The 20,234-nt window shown below is 40.3% G+C and overlaps 2 protein-coding genes across 2 annotated transcripts; both read right to left on the minus strand.

Moving 5' to 3' along the window:
• Nucleotides 1-1,212: 1,212 nt before the first annotated feature.
• LOC119034350 (prolylcarboxypeptidase (angiotensinase C)) lies at nucleotides 1,213-13,769 on the minus strand. Its single transcript, XM_037125269.1, has 9 exons — nucleotides 13,195-13,769; nucleotides 8,443-8,583; nucleotides 8,254-8,355; nucleotides 7,967-8,148; nucleotides 7,310-7,467; nucleotides 5,528-5,700; nucleotides 3,228-3,395; nucleotides 2,918-3,105; nucleotides 1,213-2,222 (listed from the first exon to the last, which is right to left on the minus strand). Exons 1-9 carry the CDS (start codon nucleotides 13,354-13,356, stop codon nucleotides 2,000-2,002), a joined length of 1,497 nt encoding a protein of 498 aa, XP_036981164.1. The 5' UTR covers nucleotides 13,357-13,769; the 3' UTR covers nucleotides 1,213-1,999.
• Nucleotides 13,770-14,830: 1,061 nt separating this feature from the next.
• rab30 (RAB30, member RAS oncogene family) lies at nucleotides 14,831-20,050 on the minus strand. The gene is made up of 5 exons (XM_037125324.1): nucleotides 19,888-20,050; nucleotides 18,359-18,457; nucleotides 18,166-18,249; nucleotides 17,899-18,082; nucleotides 14,831-16,553 (listed from the first exon to the last, which is right to left on the minus strand). Exons 2-5 carry the CDS (start codon nucleotides 18,449-18,451, stop codon nucleotides 16,303-16,305), a joined length of 612 nt encoding a protein of 203 aa, XP_036981219.1. The 5' UTR covers nucleotides 18,452-18,457; nucleotides 19,888-20,050; the 3' UTR covers nucleotides 14,831-16,302.
• Nucleotides 20,051-20,234: the final 184 nt, after the last annotated feature.

Consider the following 20,234-nt stretch of genomic DNA (forward strand, 5'->3'; position numbering starts at 1 on the left):
TTTAGCATTAATCACCGAGGTCAAACTATTGATTCAACCTTCAGATGCTCATTATGTTTGGACATTTGGGGAATTTCAATTTGGAGAAAATCATTAGCAATCTGCTGCGCCTCCTCCCCCACAACCAGTTAGTTGTTAAGTACACAGATCCATATTGTTAAGTTATTGTTAAACATCACCCGGAGAATTTACTTATTCAGCAGCACCCATCCCCAAAGGAGCAGGGTGCTCGGTGCAACGTGATGTGACACACACAGGCTTAATCTCTTCCTACTAGTGTGTGGTCCCTGTCTGAGCAGGGACATACTCAGAGTTTGGGGTCGAGCGAATACTAATAACACCTTTGATTGATGGCCAGTGTCAGAGACTTAGAAAAGGCTGGCGAAATTAATGACCTCTCAAAGTCCTGAGAAAAGTTTAAGGACGGCATTTAGTGGCTGGGACCCTGTCCTCCCCCATGTTTAGCTATGTTTCTTTCTACTAGGGGGGGTCTGAAATCCAGTCAAGCCTGTGACAAAATGTTGGGAAAGTCGGGCTTTGTGTCTCCTGGTAGAAAATCAACCCACAGTCGTGTCATGTCAGGAACTTTTGCTTTGGGAAAAAAAAAAAAAGGAGGTGGGAGAAAATGAAGTGTTTTCGTTGCCAGTCTAAGTGTTTCTGTCTTAGTATTTTCATGACATGTGGATTGTTTAGCAAATATTTCACAAAGAAAACAGCACAAAAAAAAATGAAAAAGAAAAGAAAAAAAACCTGTGACTTCATGGTGAACTACAAAAGACTCCTTGGTCCCTGCCGATTCCTGCGTCCAGTCACCGCTTCACTCTTAACCTTCCATCAACTCTTCTCAACCTCTCCGGCACCCCAGGAGTTGTATTAATAATATTACTGGCAGGGGGGAACAAACCAGGTCTACGGGCTGCTTTGGTGCTGCAATTTAGAGCTTTAATGGCAGCCAGTGAATGAATGCGTGCCAGGGGGAATCCCACAGGTTGGTCCACAGGGGTGAGGTCAGCAGGCGTAGCTGCAATAACCTCCCACCACTCACTTTATTGGCCTCCTCCGATTGGGTTTTTATTAAATCTCAAGCACATGCAATTGTTCCTGCTAGGTGGAAGCAACTTAAAAGCCTCTCTTAGACATGACAAAGAGCCTGTTCAGCAGAGCAGCAGTACACCCATGTATGATTAAAAGACAATTAGAAAGATTATATGATGATGTTATTTGTAGCTTTTTAATCAGTTTCACTGGAAGGACAGTTTCTTGGTCATTTAAAAACATGAATAGAAAACTTAAGAAGTGAGAAAGCCACTGTTCTTCTGGAACAAATCAAGTTTAATATCAAAGGCAGTGCAGAGGGCATTTTCAAAAAATTGGATATTTGGTGCCAAACTTTTCTCCTGAGTTATTCAAGTGCTAAGAAGGTTTTACAGCAACATGACAGTAATGGCTGATTAACAAGGCAAAAACCAAGAAAACTTGAGGGGTGTCAGTTTGTAATGATGAAACTAAATGACAGACATGATATTTAAAGATGAGATTAACTCTGAATGTGTCCCTGATTGTTACACTGACTGACATAAGAAAAACACAAGCCTGGAGAGAGCGAGGCCTTCGTGGTTTCTGGCAAACTTTACATAAGGGATTAAAACAAAGAGCTTTTGACAAACCCATCACACTTTTGCTCATAATACAGTACCATTCTGTCTCAAAGTCCTTGGAAACCCATAGTCTGGCTTCAAAGAATGGAGTGCTTGATTTTGTCAAAGAATTTGTAGTTTGATTCTCCAAAATGGAACACAGCAACACTCTGAAGTGAATACCCTCATTGTAATAATATCAAAAGCAAACTTGAACATTTTAAATAGAAATGTAGGAGTTTACAGCACTGAGCGGGGACAAACTTTGGCATATTGACGGAGAGAGCACCCTGTGAAAAACAATGTCATGCAAATTAAAGCTACGCAATCCTCAATAATGTGGATGTCCCGGCTGCATGACATTAGAGGGTTGGTGCAGTTTGAGGTGTCGTTTTTGCCTGATTGATCCACTGTCGAAAATACTTCACCTCTAACGCCCGGGCTGCGCGGACTGATGGTGTGTCGAGGTCGTTGCTGTAGCGCAGGTCCAAGTGATGAGCTCCGTCAGGAATCATGATGGAAACCAGGGAATCTGTTATATTGTACGTCACTCCACCAGCTGACCATGGATCCAGGCCTCCATTACTGAAATATAACAGCAGAGACAGTGAGCACTGAAAACATATGATAAGATCCTTAAATGTACGACATGTTAGTGTGTTCAATTAGGACGTGTTGAGTCACAAAAACATAATTGTTTGATCTTCTGCTCATACGTCAGAATTCAAAGATTGCTTTCTGTGAACTGTCACTGTTTTGTTATGTCTTTTTTGTCCAGTAATATTCATGCCCGGAACTTTACGATAAAAATACGGCAAATGACATCAAGTACAGACTTAATAGAAGTAAAGACACAAAATGTTTACAGATAATATGTGACTTAACGTTTAAGTAGTTTGCTGTTTCTATAATTTATAATACTAGTTATCTGTCAAAAAATGTAACAATAAAATAACTTTTCAGGCATTGCATTTGAGCTGCTTTAAAAGCTCACATATTGCATTTGGACATGTCAGAACTTTTCAAAGCTTGAGAAAAAGCTGCTAATTGGTGTTCAGCCTAATAGAATGGAACTTAATGTGTTTGCAATTGAGCTACATCAGAGTCGGTGATTTTTCATTAAAGTTTTACATAGCTGTTTACCTCCTGTGGCTATGCAGATGGGTAGTATTAATGTGTCTGCAATAAAAGAACTTGCACTGCTTTCACTGCACTAGACAAACCCGGAGAACGTAAGCGAATGTTCCAACCGGTTCTGGTGTTTTACAAGCAATGTTTACCTGAAGATGATGTTGCTGTGAGAGGCGATGTCCTTCCCCCCGTACACGGTGCCTGCCCACTCCGCTCGTGGCCTGACGCCAAACAAGGTGTTACATCCATCAGAGAAGGCCTGGAAGTTCCACTCCTCAGGTTCAAACATGTCCTGGACGCCATCTGTGCACATGGGCATCACCATCTCTGTGCAGGCCTGGAGATGAGGGATTGAACACGTATTCACTCTGACAGGCAAAGCTGCCCACTGACACATCTGTGCAGCGATTCATTCAGCATGACAAGACTGATCGCCCTGCGCGTTCTGTGTTACTGCACCTGGTAATACCAGCCGAGGAAACCGAGGCTGCCCGTCGCTGTCTGAGATGTGTTGAGACAGGAGGAGCTTCCCGTGTAGTTGTAGTAGACCTTCGCTGCTTGGGAGACGCCGTGCAGCAGCTGGTAGTCAGACACAGCGGAATCGAAAGCGAGATACTTGCACACCTCCTGGAAGACAGAACACAATAACGAGTGAAACGCAAACAAAGCTGACTTAAAGTCTGTGATGACATTAAAGTTTAGACAAACTGTTAAAGCTATTAACAGCTTCATGCAGTTTCAGCGTCACAATTTAAATTCGAAATTGAAAATGGATCGAAATGAGCATTTGATTTTAATAACTGGACTCAAAAGCAGGATCTGCGATTCTCCCAGTACTTTTTTTTAATTCTCCTTCCCTTGCCCAGATCCTCTGTGTGCATCTGCTGCAAACCAGACGAAAACTAAAATAAAACTTGATGCCATGTCATGTCTTTTTAAAGAGGAATTCGAATTGTGATGTTGAATCCAAAGTCAAATTAATTTGTGAATTTGAAGAGTGATGACATCCCTATTTAATAACATTAAAAAGTAAAATCAGAAACATCCAGCTCTCTTCTACCCATGTTGTTTACAAGACTGACGATTGCTTTCTTGTGGCCTGTAAAGTGTTTTTCCACATAAAAAGTGGTGGCGCCTGATTTGCATAAGAAATTCCCTGGACTGAACTAGAATTTATTGCTCTAATCTTGGCACGAGAGGGGGAAAAAAAAAACGTCCATTTACTTAAAGCCAGGGAACTAAGTGATTTAAATGCAAAGGTTCTGCTCTCCTTACGACTGTTTTGTTTGACAACGGTTGATTTCTCAGATTTAATAGCGTGGATGATAAATATTTGAGTTTCAGCTTTTGTTTAATTTCGCTGCGTGTTGTTATGGTTGCAGCGGCGGAGTTGGCTGTTGTTCTGTGCTCTTTGTGAGGCACAGAAACTGGGCTTTCTTGTTTAGAGGTTGGAGGGGAGCTGCGCCTAGTGTGGAGTCTGTTACTAAGGCTTTTGTCTGCAGGCCGGGGAGGAGTTGGTGGTCGATGGATGAGGAGGGCCACAGACATGTCCAACTAAAGATTTATACCGTGAAAAAAAACACTGCAATTGCTCCAAAGCATCTTCTCCTTACTTTTCAGATAGGATTAGGCTTATACATTCATCTCTGCCAACAGATTTCCCTCCTCTAAGCCCTCAATACCCCGTTCTCACACTCACTCAGATAATCACATTAGCTTTGTCATTAAAAAAGCTCCTCTTTGCACCCACTGCCTAAACCGCTTAAACCACCCATAGGGGTCGCATACATTAAAGGCAAAAACTCAAAGTGACCATTTAGTGTTTATTTCACCTTAGATGATGCTCCTGCGTCTATTCAGTGGCTAGAGGATAAACAATTATGCAAACAAAAAATGTATCACACTGGTAAAAGTTTTAGCGTGAGACTGCTGGATGGGGCGCTAACGGGGGAGTTGAAGCACCAAACAGAGAGTCGGGGGTCAATAGCAGAGCTTGGTTTATGCACGTGACATGCCAAGATGACTGCTGGAATACACCGCGCCTCAGTCAATCAGCCGCTGTACTGTCATAAGCTCTTTCACATAAAAACACAGGAGGTTTTGTTAGGTCAACAACAAGAGTGTTTTTTTGCATTAGCCATATAAAAATGATAGAAGTGTTTTGTTTTGTTTTTTTTAATTTGGGAAATTTATGCAATTTTTTTCCACGTCGAGTGTCTGCTGAAGTATTTGTAACAGTCCCATTCAAATGAGAGTAGTGGAGCTTTGTTTTAATGGCCCCATGAGCTGCTCTGGGCAAATGTCCTCTTTCTGCGGTGCCATGTGAGCGTCCTAAGAGGAACACCTCAGAGATCTGACGGAGTGTGCAAATGAATGGACCATTGGTACGAGGGAAGAAAAGAATGGTGGCTTACTTGTAGCTGCTCATCTAAAGAATACTTAAAAACTAAAAAGAAACCAGATCCTTATGAATATTAATGAAGTTAATTGACAGCTGTTGTAAACAAAAGCTTGGAAGACCACAACAAACACTTGGAACACAATCGGCTGAAGCCCACATTCATTTCAATTAAGGACAGACTGTCGGGCCAAATTAGGCGCTTAACCAAAGACAAACAAAATTTACAGTTGCAGTTTTGAAGCGAACCTCTGAAGTTTAACTAGAACTTAAAATGTATTTAAACTTTTTGGTCCATGCTATAAAGCAACTACTGTCACATCCAATTTTCTGAACACTGAATCTTAGTTTCTTTATGTACCTGGATCGGCCAGCGAGGAAGAGGCTGAAGAAAGTTTGCTTCGTAGGGATAGTCCACCATCGCCAGATTCACCCAAGTCTCCTGAAGCCAGTTCTTGAAGCTGATGACATCAATGCTGTTTTTAAGAGGAGTGCACAGACTGAATTCCTCTGAGAGCCACTGAAGACCAGATGCTTGTCGAAAGAGAGCAAAAAATTGATTGTCATCACATTGGTGGGTCTTTTTATCATGTGAAATGCACTGCTATAAACCCAAGGTTATTTTATTAGCATTGAGCAACTACAGCTCCCATGGGTTTTCACATGTGTGATAAAAAAAAAAAAAACCCTTATGAAAGCTTTTGCTGCTAAATGCTAATAAAATCACCCCTTAACGTTGAATTCTTATGAATAGCTTATATCTGTGATTTACAGCATTAGTGGATGATTTCATGACAATTACAGCTTCTAAACCATTATTAGAGGTGCCTATTACCACTGATGGTGCAATAGGAATAAAAATTACCAATGAGTTCAATAAGCTTATTCCTGCAGTTTAGGGCTGTGATAAAGGAAACGGTACCAAGGGATCCAGTGAAAGCACATTTTCTTATTCAGATCAGAGCAGAATACTAAATAATTGAGATAGTCTGAGACATGCAAGTTGTAAATTTTATGGATCCACATATTCTGTCACTATTGGAGAGGCTCCAGACTTTATATTGAAATGGTACTACAAGTTTAACAACAACGGTCTGGTTTCTGGCTTTAGAAGACAGTTAATCAAGTTCAGTTATGGACTATATGGACATGCATTACATAAAAATACATTCTTAAAGTGTTCCTCATAGAGAAGATCAAACATGCTTCATCTAATTTTTGCATCAATTCATAGTCATATCAGATGACTTGCAAAACCTATTACATACAGATAAATAGACTTTGGGAAGTGGAGTAAAAAAAAAATAAAAAATAGTGGCTGGATGTTCAAAAATGTCTCCAGTTAAATGAGACATATTCATCTGTGCTCGCCTTAAAAGCCTGTTCTTGAAGAGAAAAAATCAAGTCAGTCAGTTGCAACATTAATTAAGTGACAAAATTCGCCTTCTACTACTTTAGAAAATACAGAGACCTCTAAAAAAAAAAACTTTACTGGACTACTGCAATGTAATATTCACAGGTTTGTCTAAGACAGCAGTCACACAGGGCTATAACCAGGATCAAAAAATACATAACTCTTATCAGTTTCTTGCAGAGTCAAAATACAAATTACATTGTTTGTCCATAAATCACTGACCACTTTAGCTCTCAGATCTTCAGACCCAGTACAAACCTCCCGCACCTCTCAGGTTAGCTGCTTCTGAATAACTGGCTGCTCCCAGACTCAAAACTAATCATGGTGAAGCTGCCGTTAGCTCCCAGGCTGCTCAGATCTGGAGCAAAGTGCCAGAAGAGCCAAGGCAACGCTGACTTTCCTGTTTAAATTAGAAATTCATTTCAATCCAATTTGTTATTTGTATTGTTTTCATTCTGGGTGTTTTGTTTGTTTTATTGTGTTTGCTGCTTTTGCTTTTGCTTGCTTTCTTTTATTGTTTTCATCCTATGTGCTTTTGGGTGCTTGTTTTTTTGTTATCATTTGTTTCTGGTGTTTGTGCCTGTGTACTCTGTAGAGCATTTTGGTTGCCCTGGGAAATAAATGTGCTATATAAGTAAATCTGCCTTGCCTCGTCATTCTGAATAATTTAAAAAAGTCCTATAATATGACAGAGAAGATAAATAAACCCATCCTGACTGGATGACTTACCAGTAGAAGAGACATTTTTAATAGCATTCCATGACTTTCTGATGCTTGCATCACAGTTAAATCCACTTTTGGCAAAGTCCTGTGTTACTATTTTGTAGAAGTCTCCACATGGCACCATACCAGGGAACTGCCATATTGGTGCGGAGGCTGCCAGAGCTCTGAAATACAGTAAGAAGCAAACCCATTTATGTATTTTCCTCAACATGACACAAGCTGCACATCCATTTTCAAGGGCAATCTTAATACAATTTGTGTAACACATTTGCTGGGGCAGCGTAGTGATTACAAAGACGGTAGAGACACCAACAGTTCACTGATTAAAATTCTGAACGTCTCATTCTCCCCCGAGCGAATGTCCATAGCGAGTGTAAGTTTCATCCTGTTGGCTCCAATGAATGTTTCGTTTTTTATTATTTTTATCCGCTGACAGGAGGTACTTGAAGCCAAAACTTAGGGAACAAAAACACTGAGCAAGCACTCTGTCCAAAGAAAGCTGAATTTCAAAGCCTGGATAATTTCCTCGTTTGTCTCTTCAGTGTTCTTTGGTGTGAAGCGATCGCAGATCACGAAAATGTAAAGTTGCATAACACTGTACTCTTCTGTAATCTTTGGGGAAATTAAACCTGAAGTTCGCACACAGCTGCACTTATATCTTACCCAACAACTATATTGGGGTATTTCATCCTGAACCAGGCGGAGAGCATCCCTCCATAGGAACCTCCGATGGCGATAACAGGGCTGTGCTGAGCTCCAGGTACAGTGCTCTTCAGGTTCTGGATCAGCACTGCAAAATCTGCCAGGGCCTGCTCAGAGGTCAGGTAGTTCAGGTGTTTGCTGTCCTGCAAACAAATGACAAGTATTATTGTAAAACTAAATGTAGACTACCAGATAAAACATATAATCAAACACAATCAGACATAGACGAACTCTGAATCCTCACTTACACTGTAAGAGTCTGGTCCAAATGGCAGCGACTCTCCATAGTAACGATGTTCTGCAAAAACCAGCATGGCGCCCAACTCCTCCGCAATTTCCCACATGAAGCCCTGCAGTGAAAAACAATGACAGGTGTTGAATTAGACTGAGGATCATGTGCGGTGTAAATACATGGTAACAGCAGCTGGGATATTTACTGTATTGTTGCAGAACCAGGTGATGTCGCCTTCATTCCCAGTGTAGAACAGAACCGGTCCTCCAGGATGCTTCCAGTGTTTGTCAGCCACGAGGTATCGCTGTTTAAAGGTGCCATCTTCTAGGAATCCAAAGTGATCAATCTGAAACACATAAGAAGAAGGAGAAACACAATTAATGGTTCAGTTCGGGTTACATTTTTTGTACTCGTAGAAGCAGACAAGATGTTTCTATAGCATCTGGGTGAATATTGTTCAAACTTATTCATTTGAGTGATGGCTGATGGAACAAGCAGAGAGAAGAAGCTCCAAAATTCACTGTACAAACAGTAAAAAGAGTCAGCACAGTGCATATGTATCTTTGAAAAAGTATTTCACTGCTGGAGAAGACAGCGCTTGCATAAAACTGGACTGTCTGTGCAGTCAAAATATGCAAATATTCCCAAAATTGGTTCTGCATGACCAGGGAAAAGTTGTGTTATGTCTGTTTGCTCAAAAAGTAGAAGACCTACAACAACCAGAATGCACTGCACCATACCAGATGAATAACAGAACAGAATTACAGATGTTTAACTGATGCCACAGTTTAAATGGGTTCAAAGATTATTTGTGTTTCTCCATTAGGCACGACACGTATTTTTCCTGAAAGAAGGTGCCATGGTGGTCCACCGGAAGCACAGCGACTTCCCCTCTCTGTGGCGACTGGCTCGTAACTGACTTTTTCCGGCAAATGAGTGGATGAGAGGGTTTACCAGTTCATCTGCATGTGACGTCAACACTGTGCACATACAAAGCTGGTTGAAAATCGGCAACGTTTCCCTTTAAATGTGTTCAACAATAAAAGGTGCAAAATGTCTAAATGTTCCGACAATCTGCTGCACATTCGTCAGAGTCGTTGATGCAGAAACCTGAAGTGGAAGCAATTTATTAGTGTTCAAACTGTCTCGTTTGAGACGATGTGGTCCAGTCCTTCAGACTTTCCCCAAGCTGGGTGTGATCGGTGGATACCTGGCCTGGTGCCAACTATGGCGTTGTGAAATGACAGTCCCGAGGTTGGATTCAGGGTAATTAGCCCCAATTTGTATTAAAAAAAAGTCGGAGCCAGTTACAGGGATGCCACATTAGTTCCACTGTAGATGAGCTCTGATCCTTTCATTGAACCTCAGGGATTCTTCCCTCTTTCAACTATATTTCCTGTAGTCTTCATTAAACAAAAGGCAGAAAGAAACCGACAACTTCACAGAGAAGACTACCCCATGAGGCTTCTTCTGAGTTGTCCGACCCTTGAAACAGTCCCAACACTTGATACAAAATGTTTTTGTTTTGTTTCGTCCCCCTCCTCGCTCACTTCCCTCCTCAGCCGACACAAAGGAGGCAGCAATTTTATGAGCCAATGACAGCGAAAAGATTCTGGGGCCTCAATGTGTTCATTCAAGCTCCGACTCCTCAGAGCTTGGCAGGGCTTTTAAGTGTGAGGGGAACATGAGACAGTTTAAAGGAAAAGTTCAGCAGTTCGGCAACAGAAGGTTTCAGTGGTATCGGTCATCCAAAGTGTAATGATGTGAATTTGTGAGAAAAAGACATTAAAGTTGCTTTATGTCAAATAATTTGTTGTTTTTTCAGTCATTCTATATTTAAACTAGGAATTTCAAATGGAAGAAGTCTGATTTAGGGGATGAAATCTCAATTATTAAGAGTCAAACTCTCATCTTTTCTTCCTGTACTCTGTGATATAAAAGCCCGAACTTAAGAAGGAACATCTATAAAATTAAAAACATCAAGTGCTTCACTAAAAAGGAGCCCTGGTGAACACTGTATCACTTGCACCCACTCAGTATGCAAATCACAAAACCGATGAGACTGGTTTCGTAACTTATCCACACACTGATGCGTAGTGCCACCATGTGGTTACTGCAGGCAGCACCATGAGCGGCTTGCCTCAATTAAAATTCAATTCACATACTGTACAACTACTGAACCAGCACTTTAACTATTCTGCAGGAAAATAGACTGCATCTGCTGCGTTACAGTCCAGTAAATAGAGACATGAGGGAGGCAACCGAAGCACAAGCTCCAGTAAACTACAACAGATCATTCAGGAGGATGCTCAAGGACACTTCCCATTCATTGTCTGGAGGCAAACTGCAGTCAAGAGGATTTCCTGTGGACAACTGCTGGATCACTCTGGATCGCTTTCCTCACAGCAGCTCGTCCCACAGGGAGTGTGGAAAAGGCTGCGTGATTGATGCGTCTTTTGTTTTAAACAGCAGACTTGCTACTGGCACTGAGAAGTGGATCACAGGGACTTTACTTGTTGTATTTGTTGAGAAGAAGCACACATTTTCTCATTGATTGGCTCATAAAAAAAAACCAAAAAAAAACCACATCAGACAAGACAATGGGAGTCAGAAACAGAGGAAATGGTTTTTATCTTCTTGTCGGCGTGGCTGATTAGGCAGGATGGCGTGGGTTGGACCAGGTGTGGAGCATTGTCCCCTGATTCAAACACCCTTTACCGCACACACACTGTTCACCGGATGTAAAGATCATTAGACTAACAGTTATCTCTATGAATGTGAATGTGCAGATCATTTTCTTGATGAATCGATTTAATTTCGGGTCCATAAAACATCCTAAAATATGACTAACAGTCTGAAATACTAAAGACATAATACTGAATCTAAAGTAACAGAAGGAAATGAAGATAATGATCTAATTTTTTGACATTTTTGTTAAATAAATGACTTAAATTTTTATTATTCAATTATCAAAGCAGCCGTGATGATATGTAAGTGCAAAACTGTGGAAATATAGAGCAAAGAAAGAATCTGTTACAGTCTATTTAATTCAAGAGTTAAATTCTCATTATCAATTCAACATTATCTACTTATATAAATAAACCAGCTTATGGAGCACCTTAATGTCTGTAATTAACATCTGTCAAAGTTATTTCTTTTTGGGTTAAGTACATTCATTAAGTCCATGTTCTTCGATCCTGGTCCTAAGGATCCACTGCCCTGCATGTTTTAGATGCTTCACAGCCTAAACACATCTGATACAAGTCAACGGGTCGCGATCAGGATTCAGCAGAGCTCGATGACGAGCTGATCATTTGAATCAGGTGTGTTGGGGCTGGGAATCTACCTTGTCTCTTTTCTTTATAAAGATTGATATTGCAGGTAAGACTGGGAGCAACTTCAATTCATCTGACTTGATTTCACAAGAAAAACGACTCGGGACCAAGTGACTTGAGTCACATGTTTTTAAAATATGAACAATGCGGCTATGTTTACCTTCACATGATCCCCGATTGCAGCAATATGTGAATAGTCAGACTGAGGGTCAGTCTCGCATGAGTCACATACACAAGTCACTAAATGTGAAGCTGCGTTGTGCCCCGCTGCACACGCTTGGCATGCAATCCGATTCTCCGTGAAGTAACAGTAAATGGAAAATGTAAAGGCTGAATGAAGATCTCTTAAAAACACCCCTGAGGTAAAGCGTTTCACATCCACTGGGCCCCGGAGACCTTTTTAGGCAGCCAGCCAGCTCTGCTGGCAGGAACAGAGACACTTGTGCTGGTTTTCCCTTCACTACAGGAAGCGAGAGGGAAACACCTATTGTCTGCAGACACAACACATCAACAACTTATACTGAGCTAAGTGCATTTTATATCATAGAAAGAGCAAGTGGTGCAGATATGAGTAAACAGCAAACAATGAAGCCAAGTGATGTAGAGGTGAATAAAGAGGTGAGCAAATTATAATGAGCCACAAGGAATCACATAAAACATAAACATTGTTTATGTTGCTGTAATAACGACAGACTACGTTATTATACATTACAAGATGCTTCAGGAAAAGTTAAGTTGTCAACTTTATTATTTCAATCACGACTCTTCTACTGCGGATGCAATGATGAGTCATATAATGGATTAGTTGCGCAAAAGGAAATCAGTAGCCAACTATTCTGACAATAGATTAATAACTTCAGTCATTTTTAAAGGAGCACTACGTAGATTTCAAACTCAAAAATGTAAAACTTGTAACTTTAAATGAGGTAAAAATACAAAGTGAGAAATACTCTTTTTTTCCTTGTAACTGAATAAACAAACTGTTCTCAGAGGAAAAGAAGGTCCACAGAAGAGTTTGAAGCTAGAAAGGTGGCAGGGTCCACCACATATAAACAAAGTAAAACAGTATGAAACTGTATCGTCCTTCGTTTATTTAGTTCACTGGTCATGAATACAGAGAGAGTTTGTTTATTCAGCTTTGTTATGCGTGTTCTTGGATGTTTATTTTGCTTAGCCATGAAAAATCTGTTACTGAAGATCTTCATCTTCTGATAAAAATGCCCTCCACAAAACTACATAGTGCACATTTAAAGTATAAATGTAGAATATTTGTTGGCTGTAAGATGTAGATGTTAGATGTACTGATTTATTTTTATTCTTATTATTCATTATATCAAATGTCATGTTTTCATGTTTTGGGGTGTTGGTTGGACAAAAGACAAAATCTGAAGTCACTCTGGTGTGACATTTTATGACTGAACTATTTCTTATTAATCAAAATTCAAATCATTAGCTGCAGCCTTATCTTGTACAGCCACTGTCAGGACTAAATCAAATCAAACATATAAAAAGTGAACTGAAAGAGAAAGAAGCAAAAGAGGAAGGAACCATTATAAAACACAGATATTTTTTAAAAAAACAACTGAGGAGTTGAAATGTAGATATAAAGATTTTAAACTCACCTTCTGGTCAAAATAAAATGTTTCATAGGTGATGGGGGGGTCCCTGGAGGAAGGAAGTCCACCAAGTCTGGTGAAAAGTTGGGATTTGAGGGCGATCACGTGCAAACAGCCGAGACACAACATCAGGCTGCAGATAACTGCAGCTCTGCCCAGAACCTCCATCCTGACTCCAGCCTTCACTCCTGCTACTGTCAGACACACACACACGACTCACAACTAAGTGGTCCTCCTCAGCACATGACAGTCAGGTCGTCTGGTCCCTCTCTCTGCTGGCGGTGGGAGGAAGAGACCTGTCCCGTGAAAACAGAGGAAGTGAGACTCGCTTGTCAGCAGATCAGAGAGCTGTCGTCATCCAGCGTGTGACCTAAACGTGGCAGCAGAGTGCAGGCTGCTGCACAGGAAACATCAAGATCAGCGTCCACACAACATCTCAACAACTTTAACTTCAGGTTAGCCTAGCCGGCTAGCAGTGAGCAGCAGGCAGCAGATGGTTCGCACTATAAATAGAGTCGCAAGGGTTGATGGGAGTCTGAGGTGAAGGCTGTATGTGCATGCTTGTTGTTACGCTCGCAGCAGACAAACTGTCTCACAAAAGCAGACATGAACACATGTGTCGGTTAACTTCGGTCATTACGGCCGTGGTTCACGTTCGCTTGATTAAATCAGCCGCACCTTTTTGTCCGGTGCGCAAATGAACTAGTATTTACGGTAATCGTAATGAAGCCACTATGACTGTGTAGGTCAGACTGCAGTCTCACAGTCAGACACATGATACATAATGATACTTTTACAGCAATTACTCCAGGTAATAAACTGAAGGTAACATCCAGGTATCCTTCCGGATTTCAAAGTAAAGGACAATGCGAAAAAAAAGTAGTCCAACAGTCACATACTGCTGAACTTTGTACTTCCTAGACTACTTGCATGAATAATATGAAGTACTTTAGCATTACAACTACAGAGCAGGCTACTGTGGATGGGCTTGGCTAGCCGCCTCTCCTTGTCAACTCAACATAGTCTGGTATCAATTTGCATAAAAGCTAACAATATAACATCAATCTACAGATAAATTGTTGAAAATACACTTTTCATGATGTAGCAGAACACTTTTAAACTCACTCAAACATTTACAGTGCAGTGATTTGTGGTCACTGTGTGCAACCACATATCAATCCTGTCTAGTTAGCATTAGTGCCAGCATATAATGATATGATACTAATCATTCAAATCTGGTGGTGATAGGCAGGAAAATCAGTATCAGCACAAGCACTTGCAGTTAATGTTGATGAATTATCAAGACTGGAAAAGAGTAGCCAACTGAATGTGTTTAGCTAGTGGTAATCATTGTCGGACATCCATTAGCATTCATGCTACCAAAGCTATTTTCCAATAAAACAGCATAAAACAAAGTTTTCATAAAAGGTGGTTTTATAACTTGTGTCCTCTGGATGGTAGTATATACATTTATAAACACTGAATTTTGGTGTTTTACTACCGGTGACCACCAACTCCACTCCACAAGTTTCAAAGCAGACATTATACCAAACCTCCAGGAATACCTTCAAAATAAAACAACAACCAACTCTTACGGTACACTGATCAGCCAAAAGCAATAACAACATGACAAATACAAGACATTTAGTGTAATTATTTAATGTTATACAGGGTATTTTTTTTTTCTGGATTATTTTGTACACATAAAAGGAAAGGGGAAAAAAAGCACAACATCCCGATAGTGTTTTCCTTTGTATTTCCCATATTGTGTTGACAAGAAGATGCAAAGGATTAACAATAAGTAGCCTAACTGCTGTTAAATCTATAGGTAAAAGGCAAAACAACAGGCTCGCCAGTTGTACAAAGGATTACTGAAAATAATAAAAAGTATAAACGCAAAGTGCCAAGATGTACTACGGGTCTGTACAACAAAAGACAACATGTTACAATAAAAATAAGTGTGCAGTATATGGCATTGTGCAATACAGTACATTACAGTTATGGCAAATATATGAAAGATAAAGTTAGACACTACAAATTATGGCAAAAAACATGCTGGACAATTGAGAACTTTCACAATAAAAGCATATGAAGCACAACAAGTCATACGGAACTACATGAACATACCCCTTCGAACAAATAAAAAAGTGGTACAATTTCATGGCTAGGCAGCAACAACGAAGGCAGAAATATTCACGTCTATGGATAAAAGAAACTGCTGACAGTCAAAAAAAAAAAAAGTCAGTTGATTAGACTTCATAATTTCTACTTATGACAACATCTGAGGCCTTTCCAACTGCTTCATATTATATCAACCAACTAATCGCAAGCACAGCAGGTACGCTGAAAAAAAAAATGGCATCACACAATACTGCTTCAATGTAGTATTTATACTTGTTTATGGGACAAAAAAAACATATTTTAGCAGCAAGTAAAAATCATCTACTGGAAACAAATATTTCACAGTTTGTAACGACAGGTGCAAATGACTACTCAGACATGAGATTATGAGTGTTAGTAAAATTTTATGCAATTCTCAGAGCAGAAGAAATTATCGGGAAATGAATGATTGTGCAACAGATTGAAGTCTGCAAAACTTTTTCTTTTTTTTGCAACTTTATCAGACCCCCAGAAATGTACTATATGTAAACATATTGTTACCATTTACTGATAACTTTCAATGATAATGACACTTGTTGTCAGCTCTGCGAATTCTGTAACAAAATACCTGGCTGAACTTTTTACTCACGTAATACTGCTGGTGAATATTGATGCTGAATGAAAATGGACCCTAAAACCCATAAATTATCATTTTTGCCATTTCACCATGAAGAGGATAAAATGGAGCCCTACTCAGATTCCTGGATGCATCAGGCAGACATACTTCATGTCCTGTTCTCCATAATGGCAGCATCTTAAAATGCTTGATCCTGGAAGGCCAAACTAAAGTTGACTAACTCCCTTGTACAGCTTAAAAAAGGCATGGGACTAGAAATGACAGGACTAGGAAGTGGCTTCATGCCATCTTAGAGGGACGGAGGCGTTGGGGCTCGGCCATCTGCCCTCTACAGTCAATGGCTACTGAGTTACCGCAGCCACAAGGCTGAGCTCTCCCTAATTGAGGCTGCAGCAGCTCAAGTAACTAATGGTTTTACCCTCGCCGGGCATTGGGGCAGTGTCATTGTTATCCAGCTTGTTCTGCTTGGCCTCTCGAATGAGTTCACAAGCCAGGTCGAGGAAAAGTTTCTCAACATTGTCGGACTCTTTGGCTGAGGTCTCCAGATACAGCATGCTCTGAGCCTCGGCGAAGTCTTCAGCCCTCTGTCTGAGAACCTCTCTCTTCTCTGCCAGGTCTATTTTATTACCTGCGAAGACATACAGCACATTTAACGTGTAAGAAAGTGTAGCGTCTTACATCACATTCTGAACAGTGGTGGGTGTACATGAGACAGATGGAAGTGGAGGTGTATGTGTGTTCATGCATGTGTGGGATGGATGGAAGAAAAGACCTTGTGGAGGCTTTTTATTCCGGACAAAAATGATTTCTTTGCTGAGAAGTGACAGGATTTTCACAGCAAACGTACAATAAAATGTTGACGAAGACAGAACTTGTTTTGTCTTTTGTTGTTCAAATCTATTCAGAAACTGCTTTTTATGTCAGCTCGCTGATTCACACTCACATTTAAATGGGCTCAAAATACAGGACTGTTCCAGAAAAATCTAACCCTCACATCTAACAAATATCACAGAGTGTATTAACTTTAATCAGTCAGCATCTTTACTGAATGTATATGACCATTAGCAATAAGTCACATCTAATGCTAATGTTAAGAAGAAATTGTTTGAGATGTCTTTGTTATGACATGCTGACATTAACCATGACGGTCTATCCCATCCTATAAATGTTATAGCAGGTCTTTATATGTTAATATTACATTAAACTGTCATGTCTGATTGGTTTTGACATTGACTGTCATGAGACCATTAATAATTGCGTCATAAAAAAATTTCTAGACCTCAACTACAGAGGTACAATGTGGACCTGTCCTTAAAACGTCAGTGTTATTACCCTGTCAAATGCTTTAGTTACAGTGTCAAGAATGATTTACTTGACCTCAAGTAAAGTGGTGTAATTTAGATTGTCATTATGAGATGTAATTTAAAGCAGTACTACGAAGCAATTTACACATATTAAAATAGTTTTTATTGGCCATATCTGAGCAGGTAATATATAATATGAGTCCTTCTCTGTCTCTTAGTTGTCTATACAAGCCTGCAGACGATTTGTATAAGTTGTTTAATGCTGCTGGATGGTGGATTTCTTTGTGAGGGACTTGGAATTTTTTGCAACAGCCTTGTCTCAGTGCCTTTCTCTGCTCCGCTAGCAGAGTTTAGAAATGGTGTCCACTGACATAAAACTAAAAACCTGCTTCAGCACCACAAAGAAGTCCCACAGAGCCCATTTAATGTTATAAAGCCAGTTTGATGACAAGCTATAAGTACAAAGGTGATTTAAGTAGCTTTACTTGCCACTAGCAAACCCCCAAACTGCTGCTAGCTGCTGTTAGCTAGTTAACATGGTTAGCTGACTCAGCCCAGTGCTGCCAGGAGCCAAACCCAATTTCCTGCCATCAAACTGGCCTCTTTCCATCAGTGGTAATGACATAAGACATCCATTAGTTGACAAAGGAATGACGTAAAGCTTCTTACCGACTAATATAGTCACCACTTGGTTGTTGGCATACTGCTCAATCTCCCTCAGCCACTCTGGAAGGCACCTGAAGGAGTCCTCACAGGTAATGTCATACGTAAGAATGAGGGCATTGGCACTACGGTAATAACTCTGAGTAATGGAGCGAAATCTCTCCTGTCCAGCTGTGTCCCATATCTGCAGCTGGAAAACACAATATTCAAAATTAGCAACTGTCCATCCAAACTCCAATAAAACATTACTTATAATTTCAATCTTCTGTTTACCTTGACCTTCTCCCCTTTGATTTCCACGGTTTTAATCATGAAATCTACTCCAATAGTCGCCCCTTGTCCAGGTGGGAAAAGGCCCTAATATTAAAAAAATATATATAAAAAAGAATAATACAGTCTGATACTTTAATCCTTTGTTGTTCAATAATAATAATAACAAAATCCAAACTCATAAGCTCAGACAAACCTGAGTAAAGCGCCGGACGAGACATGTCTTCCCAACTCCAGCATTTCCTATCAGAACAATTTTGAACAGGTAGTCATAATCTTCCATGCTCATGCTAAACTGTGAGAAACAAAAGAACAAAAGAAACAGATGGTTAGTAAATGCATTAAAACAAGCTCACAGAATTTAACTAAAGCGATCACATTTGTTTTTCAGCTTGTGTTTATTTTACACTCAGGCTGCAGGACTTCATTACACTCACATGCACACACATTTTACCTTTATCAATAAAATTATGGCTTCTGTGATTTGGATTTTGCACTATTTTATTAACTGTGCAGCTCCAGTGGATGAAATATGGACACAGTTGTGGAAGGCCATGGACAGTGAGGACACTCAGTAAACCACCAAACTGTTGTGAAACTAGAGACCACGTCCTCAGGAGAGACCAGCTGACACTTGATCTGAGTAATCTTCATCGACGCAAATCAGAGGAATTGTTTGCTTTACGTGACTTGGTTCAGGTCTTCAGTTTGTACATTTGGTTTGAGATTTAGTTCAAAACTGTTTAAAAAAAAAGAAAAAAAAATGCCTATTTTACAGCGGACGTCTCAGTTTAACAGAATGGTTATTAATGCTGTACTTACACCTCTTTATCTCTTGTGCTAATATAAATGCTCAAATCACTTGTGCATTTTGTCTTCATTGCTCCATCATTAAGGCCTTAGCTGAGTTTGAACTTTAATAACAACAATATATACATGGGGGACATTTTTCCATTTCACTTTTTACCCCATTCTTACATCATGTGTCATGTGCACAGCGTGAGACTCCCATTTGTTCTCAGTGCAGTTTTTTGGGGGGGCTGTGCATCAGTTTTGGGGATAAGTTACTGGGGGGCACGGAGGATCCAGAAAAACACTGTTGGCAGTGACTAAATTCACAAAATGAAGCACTGGGTGTAGCCAACAGAGCTGTGGTCCACGCACCAGACAGTGGCCTGTGAAATGCATGTAAACAGAGATGATAACAGATTTTAGTATTTTTCTCTGCAGCACCAGCGCTGTGAATCGGGCCTGTACGTGCGCCTCACTGTAAAATATAACAACAATAATATTCAATTTAAGAAGGCAAACTGTTGATTACAAGACGACCCGAATCGCTGAACATCAACCTCGATCCTGTGAACCGTATTTGAGGGTTTAACTGGAATTGCATGCATATACATGAAATGTGCCCGTGTCGCATTTCCTTCTTCAATCGCTTCTCTTGTTTTTTTTTTTTGTTTGTTTGTTTTTTTGAATAAGATAAAACCGAACACTGTCGCGAATCCTGCACAGATTTGATGCGAGTTATCGTCACATTTCTTCCCGGTAATGTCTCGTGTTTTTCAGCCTGAGTTGATAGCCGTTAGGGGGGCGAAGCTAGCAACAGTAGCGACTAGCGGCTAACCGAGTGACTCTAGCCATTTTGACACTATGTTGCAGATGCAGGGGGAGAGAAATCACAAGCAGCCCTCCGCATCGAGCCTGGAAATAGTTTGCACTTACCAAAAAACACGGGGATATCCCCGGATTTACAGCCACTTGGTATGCATAGGTCACCTCATCAAACAGGCAAAGCCACTGCTGGGCAGGGCATAATTCCTCTGGCTGAGTATGTATGTGTGTGAGTGTATCCTCAGCAGCAGCAGCCTGTCTGATGGAGGAGGAGGAGGAGGAGGAGGAGGAGGAAGACTACACTCAATGATGTCATCAGTTCACATGCAGAGTGACCCAGTACTAATACTCATGTCATGTATTTTATTGTTTTGTTTTTTTTTTCTGGGGAGCTGTCCATGTCTTTAAAATGTCATGAATGCACGTTTTATTGTTTATGTTTATATTAATCCGTCGGC

Source organism: Acanthopagrus latus, chromosome 2 (assembly GCF_904848185.1).
Source record: "Acanthopagrus latus isolate v.2019 chromosome 2, fAcaLat1.1, whole genome shotgun sequence".
Classification (NCBI taxonomy): domain Eukaryota; kingdom Metazoa; phylum Chordata; class Actinopteri; order Spariformes; family Sparidae; genus Acanthopagrus; species Acanthopagrus latus.